The sequence below is a fragment of the Nicotiana tabacum genome, chromosome 21 (genome assembly GCF_000715075.1).
Source record: "Nicotiana tabacum cultivar K326 chromosome 21, ASM71507v2, whole genome shotgun sequence".
In the NCBI taxonomy this organism is placed as follows: domain Eukaryota; kingdom Viridiplantae; phylum Streptophyta; class Magnoliopsida; order Solanales; family Solanaceae; genus Nicotiana; species Nicotiana tabacum.
The window spans coordinates 22542242-22565038 of NC_134100.1; the positions used below are offsets into that span (position 1 = coordinate 22542242).

Sequence of the window (22797 nt, forward strand, 5' to 3'; positions counted from 1 at the left end):
TATAAGATTCAGATATCTTCTTTTATTTATTTGTCTCATTAAATTTCATTGAAATTATAGAGTTTTTAATTGGCTTACCCAACGGTTGGGTTAGGTGCCATGGCGACTAGTTGGATTTTGGGTCGTGACCGACATAACTTGTGATATCTTTGCATTGTATTATTGGTTGAGTTCATAGATTCTTCTAAGTAATCAATAGATGCTAGTTGAATCATTAATTAAACCTAGTTAGGAGAATAATCGAAAGAGGCTTTCCTAAAGACCAATCCACTACGCATTATTACATATCTTCACAATGCTTAATTTGGTTTGTCTCGTGAGGTTAAGGCTTAACCGAGAGGAGTTTCTATTGAATGTTTGAACCAATAATTTAGTGAATTTGAGAGACTTACTTGAACATTAAAAGTGAATTATCTAGAGTTAGATCCCGAATAATTATCTTGCACCTATTCTATCAAAACCCTACCTTCTCCCACTGATAACCTTATTTGCTTATTCCTTGTCTCGATAGTCACTAGTTAATGGCTTTAGATTCTTAGTTAATTTTAATTATTAATCATATAAATCTCAATTTTTGATCCACCTAGATAGCAATCAAGCTAAAAACTATGAGAATATTGTTTAAATCCAATTCATGTGGATACGATATTATACTATAGTATCTTTGATTATCGAGCATTATTTAAGTGTGTGTTTTGCGCTCGTTAGAGTTGAATTGGCTTGGCTTGATTTGGTTTTAATAGTTTAGTTTGACTTTATTTGATTAGAAGGGTTGTGCATAAAAAACAATTGGGTATAGAGGTGGGTAAAAGGTTTGCAGTTGTAACGACCTAGCCGGTCGTTCTATGAATTTCAGCCCCATTTTCTCCATTACTTCTTCTTTATGTCTTGTTCAGCTGTATTATTGTGTATCAGGTTGGTTGGTTTGAGTTCAGAGTGGTTTTGTGGAAGAATGAGACACTTAGTCTCTTAAGTTGGCCATTTAGTAGGAAAGTCAACTACGAGTTGACTTGTGAGCAAACGATCTCGGAATTTGGGTTTTATGATTCGGATAACTTTGTGAGGTGATTTGGGATTTAGGAGCATGATTGGAATGTATCTTGGAGGTTCGTGGCAGATTTAGGCTTGAATTTGCAAAATTGGAATTTGTCATTTTCCAATTGGTAGTGGAAATTTTGTTATCGGGGTCGGAATGGAATTTTGGAAGTTGCAGTAGGTCCATGGTGTCATTTGTGATGTGTATGCAAAATTTCAGGTCATTCGGATGAGGTTTGATGAACTTTTTGATCGAAAGCAGAATTTGGAAGTTTTATAATTTCTTAGGCTTGAATCCGATGATGATTTACTGTTTTAATGTTGTTTTGAGCGTTCTGAGGGTTGGAACAAGTTGGAATTGTGTTATGTGACTTGCTGGTATGTTTGGTCAAAGTCCCGAGAGCCTCGGAATGGTTTTGAGTGGTTAACGGAAGGTGTAGAGTGGAATTGTTACTGCAGATTTTTTGATCATCTATTGTTTCCGCACCTACAGATTGGGGACCACAGGTGCGTGATCCGCAGAAGCGGTCATATAGCGCAGGTGCGCAACAGGGATCGTAGGTGCGGTTTGGTCCCCGCATCTGCGATGATCGCAGGTGCGGTCAGACAACCACAGAAGCGAAAATTGCCTATTAATGTGATTCCGTAGAAGCGGAGGATTTTGGCGCAGATGCTTGATAGGGCCTTCGCAAATTTTTTGTCAGAGTGTATATAAAGGCTCCTTCGCAAATTTTTGATCATTCTTCACCATTTTTGGCCAGGATTTGAGCTTTGGGCAGTAAATTTCAAGAGGAATCAAAGATTTTCAATGGGGTAAGTTACTTGGGACTTATTATGTGTGTTTATGATGATTTTTCCATTGATTAATCATGAAATTAGTGGGATTTAAAGCCTAAAATTGGAGGACTAGGGCTTGAGTTTTGGAGAGCTTTGAGTAATGATTTGAGGGGCCACTTGAGGCCCGATTTTGATGTTCTTGGTATGTATAGACTCGTGGGAAAATAAGGATTTTAGTGATGTGATATTTATCAGATTCCGAGAGGTGGGCCCGGTGGTCGGGTTTGGCCAATTTCGGGATTTTGATGCAAATTGGTTATTTTTGAGTGGGCTTTGTTCCCTTAGCATATTGTGATGGTATGGTACTGTTTTTGGCTAGATTTGGAGCATTTGGAGGCCAAATCGAGAGGCAATGGCATCGCGGGCTAGAGTTTTGGCTTGGCTTGAGGTAAGTACTGCTTCCAAACTTGGTTATGAGGGTTCGAAACCCCGAACTATGTGTTCTATGATTACTATCGAGATGACGCAAATGCCAAGTGACGGGCTTGTGGGCGTGCACCGTGAGAATTGCGACCTGGATCCTTCCATGGCACCACTTAGTGATTCTTTCTTGCTGATATCTGTGTTGTAATTATGTGATTAATTTAATGAGCTACAAATCATGCTAATTATCATGTTAAGGCTCCACGTCAATACTGTTGAGATCCGATAGGTTGTTTCTTGTTGTCATATCATTAGCTTTATTGATATTTTGTACTCAGTCGTGTCCATGCAGGCTAGGATAGCCTTCCTTGGTACTGGATGACTGTTGCCAGTGATATGTATATATTTTAGGATGGATCTTTCTTGGGCCTTGTGATCCATATAAAGTACCGAGTGGTTGTGAGTTTGTTCTTGATATTATCTGGAGATGGATCTTCTCTGTAGGCTGCAATGGTCTTCCTCAGTACTGAGTGATTGCTATCAGAGATGTATATATTCTGGGATGGATCTTACCTAGGCTGTATGAGCCGTATACAATACTTATTGGATGAGCGTTTGAGGTTGTGGGCACATGAAGCACTCAACATGGTGCATTTCCATATAGCATGTGCATTGACATGTAGATGTAGCAGAGTTACACTCCTTTACCTTGTTCATACTTGCTCTGTTTTACTGTTTGAGCTGTTTATTTAACTGAAAGCATGCCTACGTTTATGTACATTATTTATGTTATTCCGTGAGGAGGTTGAGTCGTCACTACCTATCAGTCTAATGGTTGGACTTATTAGTTACTGAGTTGGTGTACTCACATTACCCCCTGCACCTCGTGGGTAGATTCAGGCACTTTGGATCCAGTAGAGGATGTTTGATCGAGGCTTCTGACTTAGAAGATTATTGAGGTACTTGCATGGCGTTCGCAGGCCTTGACTCTCCACCTACCTACCTATTGTATTTCAGTTGCTCCCTTAGACATTATAGTAGACTATGTATGTTCCTTAGATGCTCATGTACTCAATGACACCCCGGTTTTGGGCTGGATTGTATTTATTCTTGAAATTTCTTATGTTTCAAATAGTTCTTTAACTGTTAAAAGCTTGCGTAAATGTTTTCAAACTTGTTATTGTCGTGTTGATTGTTGAGTTGAGGCTGGCCTAGTTTGATGATAGGTGCCATCACGACGGGTCTAGGTTTTGGATCGGACATGTTAGTATCAGAGCCTAGGTTACATAGGTCTCACGAGTCATGAGCGGGTTTAGTAGAGTCTCATGGATTGGTACAGAGATGTTTGTACTTATCTTCGGGAGGCTGCAGAACCCTTTGGAAATAAACTTCACATTCTTGAATTCCAATCATGCGGCATTGATTTAGCTTGAAGCTTAACTCCTTGAATTCCTTCCACACATTCGTGTGCGCGCATGAGCGCTCGGTATTAGTTGTGCATCGACAACTTCTGATTCCCTGATCAAATGGCGAGATGTGATTTCTGTGTGTTGATGTTGGTCCAGTCTGGAGGACTTGAGGCCAGATTTTGCCTATAGATTGAGTGTTGAGGCATTGAATGTGTGGGCATGTGCTTCTAGATTTATATGTTCGGTAGTGTACTTATTAGTGGAAGTGATGGCTAAATGGCTATGTGATGAGTATGATGTGACTGCGAGATGTGTTCATATGATTTGAATATGGCGAGAAGGGTCTGCTTGAAGGTAGAAAGAATTATCTGGTGCTTGATTTCTAGTGTGATTTTATTTATAGCCCGATTTATGGGTGTGTGAAGGATCTTTTCATGTTTTCTATTTGGGGAGTAGAGTAGATTTCATGTTATGATAAGACTTCAGACTCCGAAAGATTTAGTTATTGCGTGATGTCTTTGATGGTGGAAGGTTATGAAGAGATCTTAGTTTGAGGCGAAGCAGGTGGGTTATCTCCTGCGAAGTGTTCTGAAGTGGTGTGAACCCTATGTTGTTTGTTGAAAGTCCTCTTTTACCAGTGAAATATATGTGTTGCAGTTTGAGCTTGGATCGCATATGGGGGTTGTCTTGACTGTTACGAAGGTGAATACGAGAATTGCAGGTGATTTGAAACACTAGATGGTTTGTGTTGCATGAACTTATAAAGTGATTTAGTTGAATCACACTATGGTATTATGGCAGAAATAGAATATGGGCATTATGAGTTTTTAGGTATTTTGGTCTATGGCTTTGAGCCAAGAAGGGGAGTCCGCTACTGATTAGTTGATTGCACGGTTATGTGTTATATTGGTTTCAGTTTGAGGTATATTAGTGAATCAGTTGTGGCTTGCGGGGGTTGAGATCGAGGATGGCTCGAGTAAAGGAAAATTTGGATAAGGGTTGTGTTATGCCTTGTGGTCATATGAGAAACGTTAGATGAATTAGTTGTTATTATAAGGGATGTAACGAGTATGGAGTAGGATATCACTCGGTTGATTAGAAGGATGGGTTACTTCTTTAGGTGTTGCTGATGGGGCACAGGTCATCGGTTCGTTTGATTAGTGAAATTGAAACCCGAATAGAGTAGATGACTCCTAAGAATGATTTTAATGGATTCGAGACTTATATATAATAATTGGAGATCTTCAGGGGGTACATTTGACCAGAAATTGAGGTATACATTGGAGAGTATTAAGACTTTTGGCATTTCTATATTATTAAGGTTTCTACACATCAATATTAGGAAGGTAAAGGTAATGGCTTTAGATTCGCAAGAAGTCTCTTCTGGGTATATATTTTGAATGTGGTGCCTTTGGGAATATGTAAGAGAGTATTCATCAGCTTAGGAGCCTTAGTCGGTGCGGTTTCATGCTTGAGTCTCATGTGGTGAGTCTAGATTGAGGATTGCGGTGTTATGGCAATGGAAATATCAGTTTAAAGGAAATTTAGAAGTAACTTGGATAAATAGGACAACTTGGTAATAGGCCGGATCGGCATGGTAAGGAATATGATTAGTTTTTTGGGTGATTATGAGGTAATGAGTTTTTATAGGTGTATTGTGGAAATGCTCTTGGATTTTCAGTGGCTTGCATAAGTTAGGAGGATTCGGTTTTGACGGTTTGGTTTTGTGCAAATGGGATTCGGGGAATTCTTGATGGTTTCTATGACGGTTAGAGATGTATGACTTCTATTAGCTTGATAAGCATGTGAGGTATAGCAATTTCCTTCTAGATTGGATCAAATGGAATGTCCTTGGCTGGTCCGGTACATAGTTGCTTGTGGTTTGGAGTGGACTAAGAAGTTCTCACATTTATCATAGGATGTCACAGTATGAGCGGTATGTTGTGAAGGATTGAGATTGGCATGTGTAAGGTCACAATTCAGTTCGAAAAGGAAGGTCATGAGTTCTTAGACAGTACGAACAGTTTCAGATGATTAGGCAATGATATTGCTAATTGGTGTGGCTTAAAGGGGGAAAGAGGGCATACATTTCAGAAAGGGCAAAGTGATTGAGTTAATAATATATCATCGGTATTGTGGCACTCTCTGGTTTGATCGACTGCTGATATTCGAATTTGTTGGTGGCATCGAAATTTTTTTAGAAGTATCCCTCGTGGTGTGATTGGGTATTAAAGTTGTGTTATGTATTCAGACGGTGTAATTGGGATCGGATATGGTGATTTGTGTGCTATATGGATTTAGGGACTGGGAGTTCTCATAAACAGATTATGTTATGGTTGTGGGTCACATGAATCGGCCTTGTGTGGTAACTATCGGGGGTTTGGAGATTCGGATGGATCCTTTGGTGCTTAGTATGTTAGATTTTGATGTGATTTTGGGTATGTATTGGTTGTCTTCATGTCATGTTATTCCAGACTATTGCACTAAGACGGTGACGTTGGCTATGCCACGAATTGAGTGGTGAGGTTCAACGGATTATGTACTCAATAGAGTGATTTGATTTTTGAAGACCCAACGAATTGTTGGGGAGGATTGTCTTTCTTATTTGGCCTTCGTGAGGGATGTTAGTGCAGAGAATCCTACCATTGATTCAGTTCTGGTGGTGAGGGGTTTTTTGGATGTGCTTCCTGCTGTCGAGCATGCCGCCGAGTAGGATTGTTGATTTCGGTATTGATTTGGTGTCGGACACCATATCGTATGGCACCGGCGGAGTTAAAAGAGTCGAAGGAGCAGCTTCAAGAACTCCTTGATAAGGGGTTCATTAGTAGGCCAATATGGATGTGTGTTATGCATCGAGCCGGCTTGGTTGACTCTGAGTTTCTATTGTTGAGCGATGTGTTGAACCGATTCTTTTGAGCTTATTAGTATTCTGGGGAGATCTATGAGTTACCTTTCAATGTTGTGGGGCGTTATGATTTTGTTGGTTATAGGCATATATGGTGTGGTTCTATTGGGGTCTCATAGTGAAATTTGAGCGGGAAGAGTATTGAGTATTGCTCGGTGGATGGCGTATCGGATGTGTCCTTTTGGGTTTGTGTGGTGTTATGTCATTTGCTTCGTCGTGGTTATAATGATTTGTTTTGGTTCTAGACCGCAAATTGCACGTGGTTGTTGATTTTGAGCATAGTGACTTGAGGTGTTTCATGTGGATCGGTGTTAGGATAAGGCCGCACATTGTAGTGAGGTTATGTGGAGGTATGATCCTTCGGGTTAGATTTGTATGTTCTGATGCTACGAGGTGTGATGGGTTCTTGGTATGGTGTTGTAGTGGTACTGGAGAGCTTGCAGTACAACTCTCTCATTTGAGTCACTTCCCATGATTTGAGTATATCTAAACTGTTTCTAATTGGTGTACGGGTTGCATGGGTTGTGAATTGAGATTATATCAATGTCTCATGTCACTAGAGAAGTAGTGTTTGATGAGATGAGGTCATTGAGATCTAGAATGAATACTATCAGATTTGATTTCAGCATGTTGAATGAGTGAATCGATGTTCGGCTTAGAAATTTACTATGGTCCTTGCCGAAGGAGATGGAGCTCCACAACTAGTTGATCTGAGGAATGGTTATGATTTTTTGCGTGTTTCATTTATCGTTGGCAGCACGAAAGTGTTGGAAAGAGGCTTTAGTTTTTAAGAGATTTATTATCGGTATTCGGTTGTTCTGAGCAGTTGCCGTGATTTGAAGTTTTCACTATGAGTTTTCGAGTAGTATGGTATATCTTGTAATTTCCATCGTGAATTGTGGTTATGGCTTGGTATAGCGTGTTCGGATTCATTCAGTGAGTAGATGTGAGGTCATGATCTTATAGATGATTTCGGTAGTGGAACTTTGGTTCTAAGGTTTATGGGCTAGAATGGATTGTGAAATTTCAGTTACGTTGAGCTATCCGACCTATATGAGATATGGTGACGTGGGATCACCCCCGGGTATGTGCATGGTAAGGTTATACAGCAATTTAATGGTTTTCGGAACAACTCTAGGCACGTTCGAGGACGAACGTATATTTAAGTGGGGGAGGATGTAACACCCGACCGGCTATGAATTTAAGCCATGTTTCTCCATTTCTGCTTCTTTATGTCTTGTTCAGCTGTATTATGTGGTATCGGGTTGGTTGATTCGAGTTCGGAGTGGTTTTGTGGAAGAATAAGACACTTAGTCTCTTAAGTTGGCCATTTACTTGGAAAGTCAACTGGGAGTTGACTTCTGAGCAAACGATCTCAGAATTTGGTTTTTATGATTCGGATAGCTTCGTGAGGTGATTTGGGATTTAGGAGCGTGATCAAAATGTATCTTGGAGGTCCATGGTAGATTTAGACTTGAATTGGCGAAAGTGGAATTTGGCATTTTCCGGTTAGTAGTGAAAATTTTGATATTGGGGTCGGAATGGAATTCCGGAAGTTGTAGTAGGTCCGTGGTATCATTTGTGACGTGTGTGCAAAATTTCAGGTCATTCGGACAAGGTTTGATGAACTTTCTGATCAAAAGCGGAATTTGGAAGTTTTAGAATTTCTTAGGCTTGAATCCGATGATGATTTGTTGCTTTAATGTTGTTTTGAGTGTTCCGAGGGTTGGAACAAGTTGGAATAGTGTTATGTGACTTGTTGGTATGTTTGATTGAGGTCCCGAGGGCGTCGGGATGCTTTTGAGTGGTTAACGGAAGGTTTAGAGTGGAATTGTTACTGCAGATTTTTCATCTTCTGTTTTTTCCATACCTGCGGATTAGGGACCGCAGGTGCGTGGTCCGCAGAAACAGTCATATAGCGCAGGTTGGGCCCCGCATATGCGGAAGTGTTGGGCAGAGTGTATATAAAGGCTCCTTCGCGAATTTTTGGTCATTCTTCACCATTTTTGACCGGGATTTGAGCTTTGGGCAGTAAATTTCAAGAGGAATCAAGGATTTTCAATGGGTTAAGTTACTTGGGCCTTATTATTTGTGTTTATGATGATTTTTCCATTGTTTAATCATGAAATTAGTGGGATTTAAAGCCTAAATTGGAGGACTAGGGCTTGAGTTTTGGAGATCTTTGAGTAGTGATTTGAGGGGCCATTTGAGGTCCGATTTTGATGTTTTTGGTATGTATAGACTCGTGGGAGGATAAGGATTTTAGTGATGTGATATTTATCGGATTTCGAGACATGGGATCAGGGGTCAGGTTTGGCTAATTTCGGGATTTTTGATGTAAATTGGTTATTTTTGAGTGGGCTTTGTTCCCTTAGCATATTGTGATGGTATGGTACTATTTTGGCTAGATTTGGAGCATTTGGAGGCCGAATCGAGAGGCAAGGGCATTGTGGGCTAGAGTTTTGGCTTGGCTTGAGGTAAGTAACACTTCCAAACTTGGTTCTGATGATTCGAAACCCCAAACTATGTGTTCTATGATTACTATTGAGGTGACGCAAATGCCAAGTGACGGGCTTGTGGGCGTGTACCGTGAGAATTGCGACCTGGATCATTCCATGGCACCGCTTAGTGATTCTTTCTTGCTGATATTTGTGTTGTAATTATGTGATTAAGTTAATGAGCTGCAAATCATGCTAATTATCATGTTAAGGCTTCACGCCAATATTGTTGAGACCCGAGAGGTCATTTCTTATTGTCATATCATTAGCTTCATTGATATTCTGTATTCATTCTTGTTTATGCATATTATATCATGTCTCAGTCTCGATTATTGTTATCTAGCATATCATATCATTGTTCGGGCTAATATCATGACATTTTGAGCCTGTATGTATGTGAGATTGGAGAGTGATGACTGAGTAAGGCCGAGAGCCTGATATTGAGTGGCAGTATGGGATCGGGGTACATGCCACAACGAGATATTGAACAAGCCTTCGTTGGATTTGTTATAGCGCTTAGGCAAATGAGAGAAGCCCCTCTGGAGTCTTTACACCCCCAATGAGTGCAATTGATGATATTGAGTGATGGATCTTCCCTAGACATGGGTCTTGTCCGAAACATTTATATTTGGAGATGGATCTTCTCCATAGGCTGGGATGGCCTTTCTCGGTACTGGATGACTATTGTCAGTGATGTGTATATATTCCGGGATAGATCTTCCCTGGGCCTTGTGGGTCTATACAGTACCGAGTGGTTGTGAGTTTGTTATTGATATTATCTAGAGATGGATCTTCTCCGTAGGCTGGAATGGCCTTCCTCAGTACTGATTGATTGCTATCAGAGATGTATATATTCTGGGATGGATCTTCCCTGGGCCGCATTAGCCATATACAGTACTGAGTGGACGAGCATTTGAGGTTGTGGGCACATGAGGCACTCAGCATGGTGCATTTCCATACAGCATGTGCATTGACATGTAGATGTAGCTGAGTTACACTCCTTTACCTTGTTCATACTTGCTCTGTTTTACTATTCAAGCCATTTATTTAACTGAAAGAATGCCTACATTTCTGTACATTATTTATGTTATTCCGTGAGGAGGTTGAGTTTGTCACTACCTATCAGTCCAAAGGTTGGACTTGTTACTTACTGAGTTGGTGTACTCACGTTACCCCCTGCACCTTGTGTGCAGATTCAGGAACTATGGATCCAGTGACGGATGTTTGATCGAGGCTCTGACTTAGAAGATTATTGAGGTACTTGCATGGCGTTCGCAGGCCTTGGCTCTCCACCTTACATACTTATTGTATTTCAGTTGCTCCCTTAGACATTATAGTATACTATGTATGTTCCTTAGACGCTCATGTACTCAGTGACACCCCGGTTTTGGGCTGGATTGTATTTATTCTTGAAATTTCATATGTTTCAAATAGTTCTTTAACTATTAAAGGCTTCTGTAAATGTTTTCAAACTTGTTATTATCGTGTTGATTGTTAAGTTGAGGCCGACCTAGTTTGACGATAGGCGTCATCACGACGGGTCAGGTTTTGGGTCGTGACAGCGGTGGGTGGGTATTTGCACAAGATCCCCGCTAATAAATACACAGAGAAGCATATTGAACTAAACATACGAATCAACTACATTCTTTGTTCGGTAGGAGTAGAAGTACTTAAACCGAAGGATGACAAATGAGCTATTTGAGTTGTATTTGTGCTGGTCAAGATTGACTAACTCAGTAAAGGGTCTGCCTACCCCGCCCAAAGTTCACTTGAGTTATGATAGGCTGGGTCAAGATGGGCAAAACAATGAGTTGTAACCCAACTCTTTGCAATATTCTCAACTTCTAAACAAGCATACATAAAAATTATCTTATGTTTTGAATAAATTTCAATTCATGCCAAATGATTTATTTCCTCAATTTGGATTTAAAATTTTATTTGATAATTCCTCATCTTATTGTACTAAAGATCAGAATAATTCAAAAGTAGTAAAACTAGAACTTCCCAACCACCCCAACCCCCCAACCCCCCAACCCCAACCCCCTCCCTACCTTTGAACCCCCGCCCCATCCCTAAATAGAAATATCATTTAGAGTATTTTCTTTTAATGTTGTAGATAGAGTATTTTTCTTTTTATTTCAACAAAATGAATATTTTCTTTTATGATCTACAGTTTTTTTTCTTTCATTGCAATAAAATAAATACTTTCTTTTCATGACGTAGAATTTTTATTTTAACAAAATGGATACTTTCTTTTCATGTTGTAGAAAAACTATTTTCGTTTTTAACAAAATGGGTATTTTCTTTTCATGATGTAGAAAAAGTATTTATTCTCCAAACTTATTAAATAAGTGACTTCTGTTATGCTCTCTGAAGGTGCACGTTATGCAGGGATAGTTAACGTACGCACATCACGATGACTCGACAGAAATCACAGGCAACAGTACTGCTAGCTAAACCGAAGGCGGAAGAAGGAGAAATAATGGTAACACCGGAGTCGGAGATTCCACAAACGGTAAGTCAAATGCAATTAGTACACTGGATGACTGGGATGGGAAGTGCACCAACTGTCATGCAAGCTTCAAAGTGTGCTAAAATGGAGAAGGCTCAACCAGTAGAGGTAGTTAACAACACAACAACTAGGAAGCTCACATTCTCAAATCAACGCTCAAACCATGAGGGAACAAAGACGACACTAGCTGAGGTGGTTAAAGGCAATAGATCTTAACAACAGGGGATGCAATTGGAGTACTATCCCTCAATTATCAGAGAAGGAGTAAAGGTGGTTCGTCTGAATCAAGTAGAGGTGGCTGAGCAAACCCAGAAGTGGCAAGCAGCACTAATTGGGTATGTATTGGGTGGAAATCCATCCTTCAAAGAGATGCTCAAATTCGTATATGGCGTGTGGAACTTCGTAGCAATTCCGTAGGTATTTCTTTATGATGATGGATATTTTGTGTTCAAATTTGAATCTGAAGATGATAAGAACAAAGTTATTCAATGAGGACCATATACATTTCATAATCGACCTTTTATACTGAAATGGTGGGTGCCTAGGTTTCAGATGAGTAAAGAAATGACACGAAATGTCCCAATTTGGGTACTATTTCCAGGGTTACCAGTTGAATAGTGGACAAAGGAGAATCTAGGTCGAATAGCAAGCTATATAGTGAAACCTATATGTTCTGATAGATTAACGATAGAAGGAGATAGAATATCATATACGAGAATGTTAATTGAAATGGATGTCTCTCAGGAATTGTCGGACAGAATGCTAATTGAGGAGGCTGATGGCAAATTTATGGAGCAAGTACTAGATTATGAATGGAGACCTTCATTATGTGAAGTGTGTTTCCAAATAGGTTAACATGATTTCAACTGTGAGAAGTCCCCAACATAAAAGCAATAGCACAAGGAGGAGAAACAACAAAACAAGGGAAACCATTCAAGCAACAGAAGAGGAAAACACAATGGAAAGTAAAATCTGCTACTGTTGAGCAATCAAAAGTAACACAAGCTGTTAAGCAATCAGAAATACTAGCACAACAGGAGACAGGGAAAGAATAGAATGGGGAGACAAGTGAGAAGTAGCAGAAGCAACAAGAACAACAGAAGAAAGCAGAACAGAATGCTGAAAAAGAAGAGGCATTCCAGCCACATCAAAGATCCAAAGGAAAGCAGAAGATGAAAGTACAGATACAAAACAAGAGAGCTCAAAATGACAATGAGATAGAGAAGCTGCTAATGACTAATAGGTATAGCTCTCTGAGAATACAAGAGGATTGCAGCACTATAAAGTTGATTGAAGGGATTGGCCTCAATGAGGAAAATCCACCATGATCATAAGCTCTTGGAATATAAGAGGGCAAAATAAGCCCTACAAGCAAAGAGGACTCAAGGACTTTCTGCTGAAGCATAAAATCACTTTCCTAGGCTGCCTTGAGACAAAGATAAAGCCTAGAAGTGTTAGCAAAGTTAAAAGTAAGTTCTGTAAGGATTGGCAAGTGTTTTCAGATGAAAAGATAAGTCCTATTGGGAGGTTATGGTTATTTTGGAAGGACAGTATGGTCCAAGTCCAAATGTTGATGGTTAATACTCAATTGATCCATTGCCAAGTGAAGGAATGAGGGTCACAATTCTCATGTTACATCACTTTTGTATATGGAAAGAACAAAGTGCATGAAAGGAGGGAGTTATGGGATCAACCAAGGCAGATTCATAGCATAATGCAAGAGGCTTGGTTGGTCATAGGAGATTTTAATAGTGTTCTACCTATACATCAAGATAAATTAGTGGATTTCAAAGACTGTATAAGAGACATTAGAGTGGGGAAATTGAATAGAAAAGGCTGTCAATGGTCATGGTGCAATAAAAAAGGATGGAGGAGATAGAATCTATAGCAATATTGATTGGGTGGAAATGACTCTTGGCTTACAAAGTATAGTAGCCTAAAAGCTATATATGAACTGCCAGGGATTTTTGATCACTCACCTATTGTGATAAACACTGAAGTGGTAAAGAACCACTTACAAAAGCTTTTTAGGCTTTACAATGTTCTGCTATATCAAAGGGAGTTCAAGGATAGTGTGAATGAGGTCTGGAACCAAAGAATTGAGGGGTATGTTATGTAGTCTGTGTGGATTAAGCTGCAAAAACTACAGAATAGAACCAGGCAAATGAACAAGGAGATAAACTCATTAGAGAAGAAGATTCTGAATCTAAGAATGGAGCTGCAGAATACTCAAAGGAAACTGGATGATGACCCTCTCAATCAACAGTTAATTGAGCAGGAAAGAGAGTTGATTATGTAAACTGAAAAATGGGAAGGGGTGAATGAACAGGTTCTCAGACAAAAGTCCAGAGTAGTGTGGATAAAAGCAGGAGATAGAAACTCTAAATATTTTCATGCTCAACTAAAAAATAGGCAGGCAAGGAACAAAACTGCATCTATTTGTAATGAACAAGATAGGAGAGTATCAGAACCAAAGTACATTGAACGAGAATTCAAAAGTTTCTTCTAAAGCTTATTGGGCACTTCAGCAAGTGAGATCCCCTGTATTGATATTGCAACAGCTAGAAATGGACACTGCCTTACAAAAGAGCAACAACAATTGCTTATTGCCCCAGTAACTATGGAAGATATTGATATGGCAGTGAAGGAGCTACCAAATGAAAAAGCATCAGGGATAGATGGCTTTCCAGCAGAGTTTTTCAAAGAATACTAGCACATAATTGGAGGAGAAGTCAAGCAAGCTGTACAGGAATTTACACTGGGAAGTTGCTTAAGAGTATTAACTGCACAACAATTACACTAGTACCTAAGGTTGCTAGCCCAAACTCTGTCAAAGAGTTTCGACCTATTGCCTGTTGTACTACAGTGTACAAGATCATATCCAAGATTCTCACAGCAAAACTGAAGCTGGTAGTGGACTCATTGTGGGACCTTCTTAGTCAGCTTTTATAGAAGGGAGAAACATTCTTGATAATATCATTATTGCACATGAGCTGGTTAAGGGATATACTCAAAAGGGAGTCTCGCCAAGATGATGTATAAAGGTGGACATAAGGGACTCAGTAGAATGGCGTTTTCTAAGAATGATATTGATGGAGTATAATATGCCTACCATGTTTGTAGAGCTAATGAGGAACTGTGTTTCTACTGTCAGCTACTCATTGATACTAAATGGAGGGTTAACAGCTAAATTTCAGGGGGGAAAGGGGCTAAGACAAGGAGATCCAATGTCTCCTTAACTTTTTGTATTGGTGATGGAATATCTGAATAGGGCATTGAAGAAGCTGAAGGAGAACCTAGACTTTAAGTATCACCCAAAGTGTTCCAGAAACAATATTACTCATATATGCTTTGCAGATGATCTGATCATGTGTTGTAGAGCTAATAGAGTATCCATCATATTGTTGATAGACAGATTTAATCATTTTTCAGAAGTATTAGACCTGAAAGATAACATGGAGAAGAGTTCTTTATACATTGCAGGTGTTACAAAGGAATTCAAAGAGATGATTCTAGAAGAGATGCAATTTACACTAGGGGAACTACCATTCAAATATCTTGGAGTACCATTATCCTCTAAGAAGCTGACAGTTCAATAGTGTATGTCATTGATTGAGAAGATCACAACTAGGATCAACTACTGGACTGCTAAGCTACTATCATACAGTGGAAGGCTCCAATTGCTAAAAAGTGTAATCTTTGAAATGCAGACTTACTGGGCACATGTGTTTTTACTGCCAAAGAAAATTCTTAAGCTAATAATTTCAGCTTGTAGAACTTTTCTATGGACAGGAAGGGATGAGCCATCAAGAAGAGCTTTAACTGCATGGGATACAGTATTTATGCCTTTCTCAGCAGGTGGGTTAAATGTACTAGACATTCATATATGGAACAAATCTGCACTATGTAAACTACTATGGGTTGTTAGTGCAAAGAAGGATACCCTTTGGATACAATAGATACATAGTTATTACATCAAATGGCAAGATAGCATGAGGATGGATACTCCTAAACAAGCATGTTGGCTTGTTAGGAAGATTTTTGATATCAGATATTGGTTTCTGGAAAAGTATACAAGTGTTGAGTTACACAAGTACTATAGAAATGGCAAATTTAGCATTAAAAAGCTATATATTTCTATGAGACCTCAATTTCAGAAAAGCTTGTGGAAAAAAGTATTAACTGGATCTAAGGCAATACCAAAACACAGATTCATACTATGGTTAGAAGTACACAGGAAACTAGCTACATTTGATCGACTTGAGAGATGGGGAGTAACAGTACCAAAGGAATGTGTACTATGCACAACAAAGGAAGAGGAGTCAATGGAGCATATATGGTTTAGATGCGATTATGCCAGAACAATATGGACTCTACTGCTACAATGGCTCAATGAGAAACATCAAATTGGAAGTTGGGAAGAGGAAATTGAATGGTTAAAAAGAAGGACTGCTAATAAAACTCGAGGTGAAATATTGATATTCCTATTCACAGCAATGGTGTACCATGTCTGGGCAGAGCGAAACAAAAGAAGATTTCAAGGGGAAATAGTTGCCAGTAATCAGAGAATCAAAGACATTGCAATGGAGTTACATATAGTAGGACAAAGAGAAACAAAGTGGCACAAAGTACTAGAAAAATTGAAGAATTTTCCTTAGTTCATATAGTATAATGTAATTGTTATAGGAAGTTTTTGTTAACTGATTAGTCAGATAGATCTATGGATAGGTCTATTTATGGAGTCCAAAGAACTAGCGGATGTAAATATTCTTACTTGGTGTCACGAACCCCAGTTCGCCCTCCGTGAACTGTCGTGACGGCACCTAGTATCTATGACTAGGTAAGCCTAACAAGTGCGGAAATAAAGAAAACTTGCGAAATATAAATTAAAAACTAAGAATAACCAAATGAAGAACAGTATATAGAATGTCGCCCGGCATATACAACATAATATCTCAGAATTCTAAAACACTATCCCAAAACCCGAAAACTCACGGGAACACAAGCCTTTGGAATATCTAACAGTCTAACTCCAGAATATCTATCAAGAAAGAAAAATACAGAAGGGCAATGTTTAGTAGCTAGAATGGAAAGGGACTCATCGGCCTGCGGATGCGGCAGATGTACCTCAAAATCTCTATAGCAGATGCCTCCCTCAAGGAGGGTAGGCCTGAGTAGAAGTACCTGGATCTGCACATGAAAAAACATGTGCAGAAAGGGCAAGAGTACACCACAGCGGTACTCAGTAAGTGCCAAGCTTAACCTCGATCGGGTAGTGACGAGGAAGGTCAGGGCCCTACTAAGGTTAAATAAAATATAAAGGTTAACAATGTGAAATAAAATAGTATAATTATGTGCAACAGTAAAAAAATAACGTAGAATTGAAAGAGTAACAACAACGAGAACAGAGTCAAACAAACCACAGAAAGAAATGCAGCTCAACACATAGATAACAACCTGGGTACCTTCCAGGATACCGTCCTATAGTCCCAATTACAACTATCCATTGGATCTCCCGAGATACCGTCCCGTAGTCCATCATATATATGTCCAAAGGATCTCTTGGGATCCCATCCCGTAGTCCAACTATCATTGCGCGGGGATCTACCGAAATCCCGATCCGTAGTCGCAAATGTAAATACCCAGTACTAGGGGAATCTACCGGGTGCATTCCCTTAGTTCCATATAACTGTGCAGGGGGATCTACCGGGAATCTAACCTTAGTCCCAAAGTAAACAGACAAGGGGGAGCTACCGGAATCCCACATCCGTAGTCCCAAATGTAAATACACAGCAGCAACAAGAAAAATATTCAGAGAAGGGGAAATTTCATATTAAGGCAACAAATAATTTTAGCCTAGCATGCTGCACAGAGTTCAGGTAAACAGATTGAACAATCAAAGCATTTAAATCACTTAGACATACTTTCCTAAGCTAACAAAGGCTTAATAGTACAAGTAATAAAAGCAGGAAAAGAAACATGCTGATAAATACTTAATGAAAACTAGATTTTCCAACAATTTGCACAAGTACGCACTCGTCACCTCATGTACAAGGCATTTCAATTACCAAATACCAATCCTAAAGAGAAGGTCTCCCACACAAGGTTAGACAAGCCACTTACCTCGAACCAACTCAAAATCAAACTGACACCACGCCTTTGCCACGAGTACTCGACTCCAAATGGCCCAAATCTATTCAATCCAATTGCATAACATAAATAACACTTTAAGTAACTGATTCTATAATTAAATTCTAAGCTAATACGCGAAATTATATAAAATGTCCAAAATGCCCTTCGGACCCACATATCAGAATTGGGTAGAATTTACATTTTTAGAAACCTCGTACTCTCACGAGTCTATACATAACAAGAACACTAAAATCGTGGTCTAATTGACCCCTCAAATCCTCATTTAAGGGCCTCTTAAACTCAAGCCCTAATTACCCATTTTTCCCAAATTTATCATCATTAATTAGGTCTTTAATCACATAAAAACGAGTTATGAAGTCAAGGATGTTACCTCCAAGTGATCCCCCTTTGTTTTCCTCAAAAATATCTCTCAAAAGCTTCAAACCCGGATGAAAATAGTGAAAGAATAGCTCAATTTCGCAAAGGCAACTATTTATATGTTCTGCCCAGCGATTACCGCACTTGCGGCCCTGGGACCGCATCTGTGGTCCCGCTTCTACGGAGACTTCGTCGCATCTGCGACTTTTCATTAAATGGCCAATTTCCGCACCTGCATCCTCAAACTCGCTAATTCGGTTCCGCTTCTGCGGAAAATCTCTCGCATTTGCGGAACCTACTGACCTCCCTCCAATTCGCTTCTACGGCCTGTTAGCCTCTTCTGCGATGCGGCGCCGCATCTGCGGTCCCCAAACCGTAGATGCAAAAATACCAAAAGCAGCAAAAATACACCAGCTGCAACATTCCTCAAACTTTTCGGTTAACCATCCGAAATCACCCCGAGGCCCCTGGGACCTCAACCAAAGGCATCAACACATCCTAAAACCTTATTCAAACTTGTACCAATCTTCAAAACACTTCAAACAAGGTCAAAACAACCAAAACACATCGGATTCAAGCCTACATTTCTATAATCTTCCAAATTCCGCTTTTGATCAAAAACCCAACCAAACCACGTCTGAATGGCCTGAAATTTTGCACACACATCCCAAATGACAAAATGAAACTACTACAACTCTCGGAATTCCATTCCGACACTCGGATAAAAATCTCACTATCGAACCGGAAACTTCAAGTATTCAACTTTCAGCATTTCAAGCCTAAATTAGATACGGACTTCCAAAACTCAATCTAAACACGCCTCTAAACCCGAAATCACCTAGCAGAGCTAACAGAACTATCAGATTTCCATTCCGGATCCGTCTTCCCACTATTCTGATTATGGTCAACTTTCCAATACTTAAGCTCTCATTTAGGGACTAAGTGTCCCAAAACTCTCTGAAACTCAAAACCGAACATCCCGGCAAATCGCATTAGCAGAAACAAACTTGGGGAAAGCAGTTAATAGGGGATCGAGGCATTAATTCTTAAGACGACCAGCCGGGTCGTTACATCCTCCTACACTTAAACATTCGTTTGTCCTCGAACGAGCATAGAGACATACCTGAAGTAGTGAAAAGATGAGGGTAATGGTTGCGCATATCCTGCTCGGTCTCCCAGGTTGCCTCCTCGACTGGCTGACCCAGCCACTGAACCTTGACTGATGCAATGTACTTTGACCTCAGCTTTCTAACCTGCTTGTCCAATATTGCCACTGGCTCCTCAACATAGGATAGATCCTTGTCCAACTGGACTAAACTGAAATCCAACACGTGCGACGGATCACCGTGATACCTCCGGAGCATCGAAACATGAAATACCGGATGAACTCCTGCCAAGTTGGGAGGTAAGGAAAGCTCATAAGCAACCTCCCCAACATGCCTCAATATCTCAGAAGGGCCAATAAACCTCGGAATCAACTTCCCTTTCTTCCCAAATCTAATAATGCCCTTCATAGGCGAAACCCGAAGCAGAACCCGCTCTCCAACCATATAGGAAACATCATAAACCTTCCAGTCCGCTTAGCTCTTCTGTCTGGACTGGGCTGTACGGAGTCTATCCTGAATCACCTTAACCTTCTCCAAAGCATCCTGAACTAAGTCCGTGTCCAATAATCTAGCCTCACCCGGCTCAAACCAATCCACCGGGGATCTACACCGTCTACCATACAAAGCCTCATACGGTGTCATCTGAATGCTGAATAGATAGCTGTTGTTGTAAGCAAACTCCGCCAATGGCAAGAACTGATCCCAAGACCCTCCAAACTCAATCAAACACGCACGGAGCATATCCTCAAGAATCTGAATAGTGTGCTCGGACTGCCCGTCCGTCTGAGGGTGAAATGTTGTACTCAACTCTACCCGAGTACCCAACTCATACTGGACGACCCTCCAGAACCGTGATGTGAACTAAGTACCTCTATCCGAAATGATGGAAACTGGAATACCATGCAGACGAACAATCTCCCGGATATAGATCTCCGACAACTGCTCCGAAAAATAAGTAATACACACATGAATGAAATGAGCGGACTTGGTCAGCTGATCCACAACCAACGAAACAGCGTCAAACTTTCTCCAGAATCCCAACTTCAAAGTCCATGGTGATCCGCTCCCACTTCCACTCCAGAATCTCTATCTGCTGAAGCAGCCCACCCGGTCTCTAGTTCTCATACTTCACCTACTGATAGTTGAGGCACCGAGCTACAAACCCAACTATATCTTTCTACATCTGCCTCCACCAATAGTGCTGCCTCAAATCCTGGTACATCTTCGAGGCACCCGGATAATGGAATACTGCGAAGTGTGGGCCTCCTCTAGAATCAACCCCTGAAGCCCATCAATATTGGGTACACAAACCCGGACCTGTATCCTCAATACTTCGTCCTCACCAATGGCCACATCTCTGACATCACCATGTTGAACCTTGTCCTTAATGACAAAGCAAATGAGGGTTATCATATTACCACTCCCTGACACGATCAAATAAGGAAGACCGAGAAATGGCGCAAGTTAGAACCTGACTGGGCTCCAAAAGATCCAATCTCACAAACTGGCTAGCTAAGGCATGAACATCCATCGCCATAGGCCTCTTCGATGCTGGTAAATATGCCAAAGTCTCCGTCCGGCGACTCAAAGTATCGGCCACCACATTTGCCTTGCCCGGGTGATACAGAATAGTGATATCATAGTCCTTTAGCAACTCTAACCACCTCATTTGGCGCAAATTCAGATCCATTTGCTTGAACAGGTGCTTCAAACTCCGATGATTAGTATAAATCTCACAAGGCACATCATATAGAGAATGGCGCCAAATCTTCAGGGCGTGAACGATGGCAGCTAACTCAAGATCATGGACAGGGTAATTCTTCTCATGTATCTTCAACTATCTGGACGCGTAGGCAATCACCCTACCGTCCTGCATCAACACCGCTCCGAGGACAATCCTTGAGGCATCACAATAGACCATTTAAGATCCCGAACCTGTAGGCAGTATCAAAACTGGGGCCGTAGCCAAAGCTATCTTGAGCTTCTGAAAGCTCGCCTCACACTCTTCCGTCCACTGAAATGGAGCACCCTTCTGGGTCAGTCTAGTCATAGGGGCTGCAATCGAAGAAAACCCCTCCACAAAATGATGGTAGTAACCCGTAAAACTGAGAAAATTGCGAATTTCTGTGGCTGAGGAAGGTCTAGGACAACTCTGCACTGCCTCTACCTTCTTCGGATCCACCCGAATACCCTCACTCAATACCACGTGGCCTAAGAATGCCACGGAATCCAACCAAAACTCACATTTTGAGAACTTTTCATATAACTTCTTTTTCCTCAGAGTCTGAAGCATTGTGCTCAGGTGCTACTCATGATCTTCCCGACTCTGGGAATACACCAAAATGTCAAGATGGCACCTAGTCTATACGACTAAGTAAGCCTAATAAGTGCGGAAATAAAGAAAACTTGCAGAAATATAAATTAAAAACCAAGAATAACCAAATGAAGAATAGTATATAGAAAGTCGCCCGGCATATAAAGCACAATATCTCAGAATTCTAAAACACTAACCCAAAACGTAGAAACTCACGGGAACACAAGCCTTTGGAATATCTAACAGTCTAACTCCAGAATATCTATCAAGAAAGAAAAATACATAAGGGCAATGTTTAGCAGCTAGAATGGAAAGGGACTCATCGGCCTGCGGACGCGGCAGATGTACCTCGAAGTCTCTATAGCAGATGCCTCCCTCAAGGAGGGTAGGCCTGAGAAGAAGTACCTGGATCTACACATGAAAAAACATGCGCATAAAGGGCATGAGTACACCACAGCGGTACTCAGTAAGTGCCAAGCCTAACCTCGGTCAGGTACTGACGAGAAAGGTCAGGGCCCTACTAAGGTTAAATAAAATATAAAGGTTAACAATGTGAAATAAAATAGTATAGTTATGTGCAACAGTAAGAAATAACGTAGAATTGAAAGAGCAACAACAATGAGAACAGAGTCAAACAAACCACTGAACGAAATGCAGCTCAACATATAGATAACAACTGGGGTACCTTCCAGGATATCGTCCTGTAGTCCCAATTACAACTATCCATTGGATCTCCCGAGATACCGTCCTGTAGTCCATCATATATATATATATATATATATATATATATATATATATATATATATATATATATATATATATATATATATCTGAAGGATCTCCCGAGATCCCGTCCCGCAGTCCAACTATCATTGCGCGGAGATCTATCGGAATCTCGATTCGTAGTCCCAAATGTAAATACCCAGTATTGGGGGAATCTACCGGGTGCGTTCCCGTAGTTCCATATAACTGTGCAGGGGGATCTGTCGGGAATCTAACCCGTAGTCCCAAAGTAAACAGATAAGGGGGAGCTATCGGAATCCCACATTCGTAGTCCCAAATATAAATACACAACAGCAGCAAGAAAAATAATCAGAGAAGGGGAAATTTCATATTAAGGCAACAAATAATTTTAGCCTAGCATACTGCATAGATTTCAGGTAAATAGATTGAACAATCAAAGCATTTAAATCACTTAGACATGCTTTCCTAAGCTAACAACAGGCTTAATAGTACAAGTAATAAAAACAGGAAAAGAAACATGTTGATAAATACTTAATGAAAATCGGATTTTCTAACAATTTGTAC

At 40.4% G+C, this 22797-nt stretch overlaps 1 protein-coding gene across 1 annotated transcript; it reads left to right on the plus strand.

Annotated features, from left to right (window-relative positions):
• The first annotated feature begins 15557 nt into the window (after nt 1–15557).
• On the plus strand, nt 15558–16217 carry LOC142175160 (uncharacterized). Its single transcript, XM_075241739.1, has one exon. The coding sequence runs from the start codon at nt 15558–15560 to the stop codon at nt 16215–16217; it is 660 nt and encodes a 219-aa protein (XP_075097840.1).
• The last annotated feature ends 6580 nt before the right edge of the window (nt 16218–22797 follow it).

Excerpts from the sequence above, each read along its gene's own strand:
- LOC142175160 (XM_075241739.1), top strand. The coding sequence starts at position 15,558 with ATGGATACTCCTAAACAAGCATGTTGGCTTGTTAGGAAGATTTTTGAT.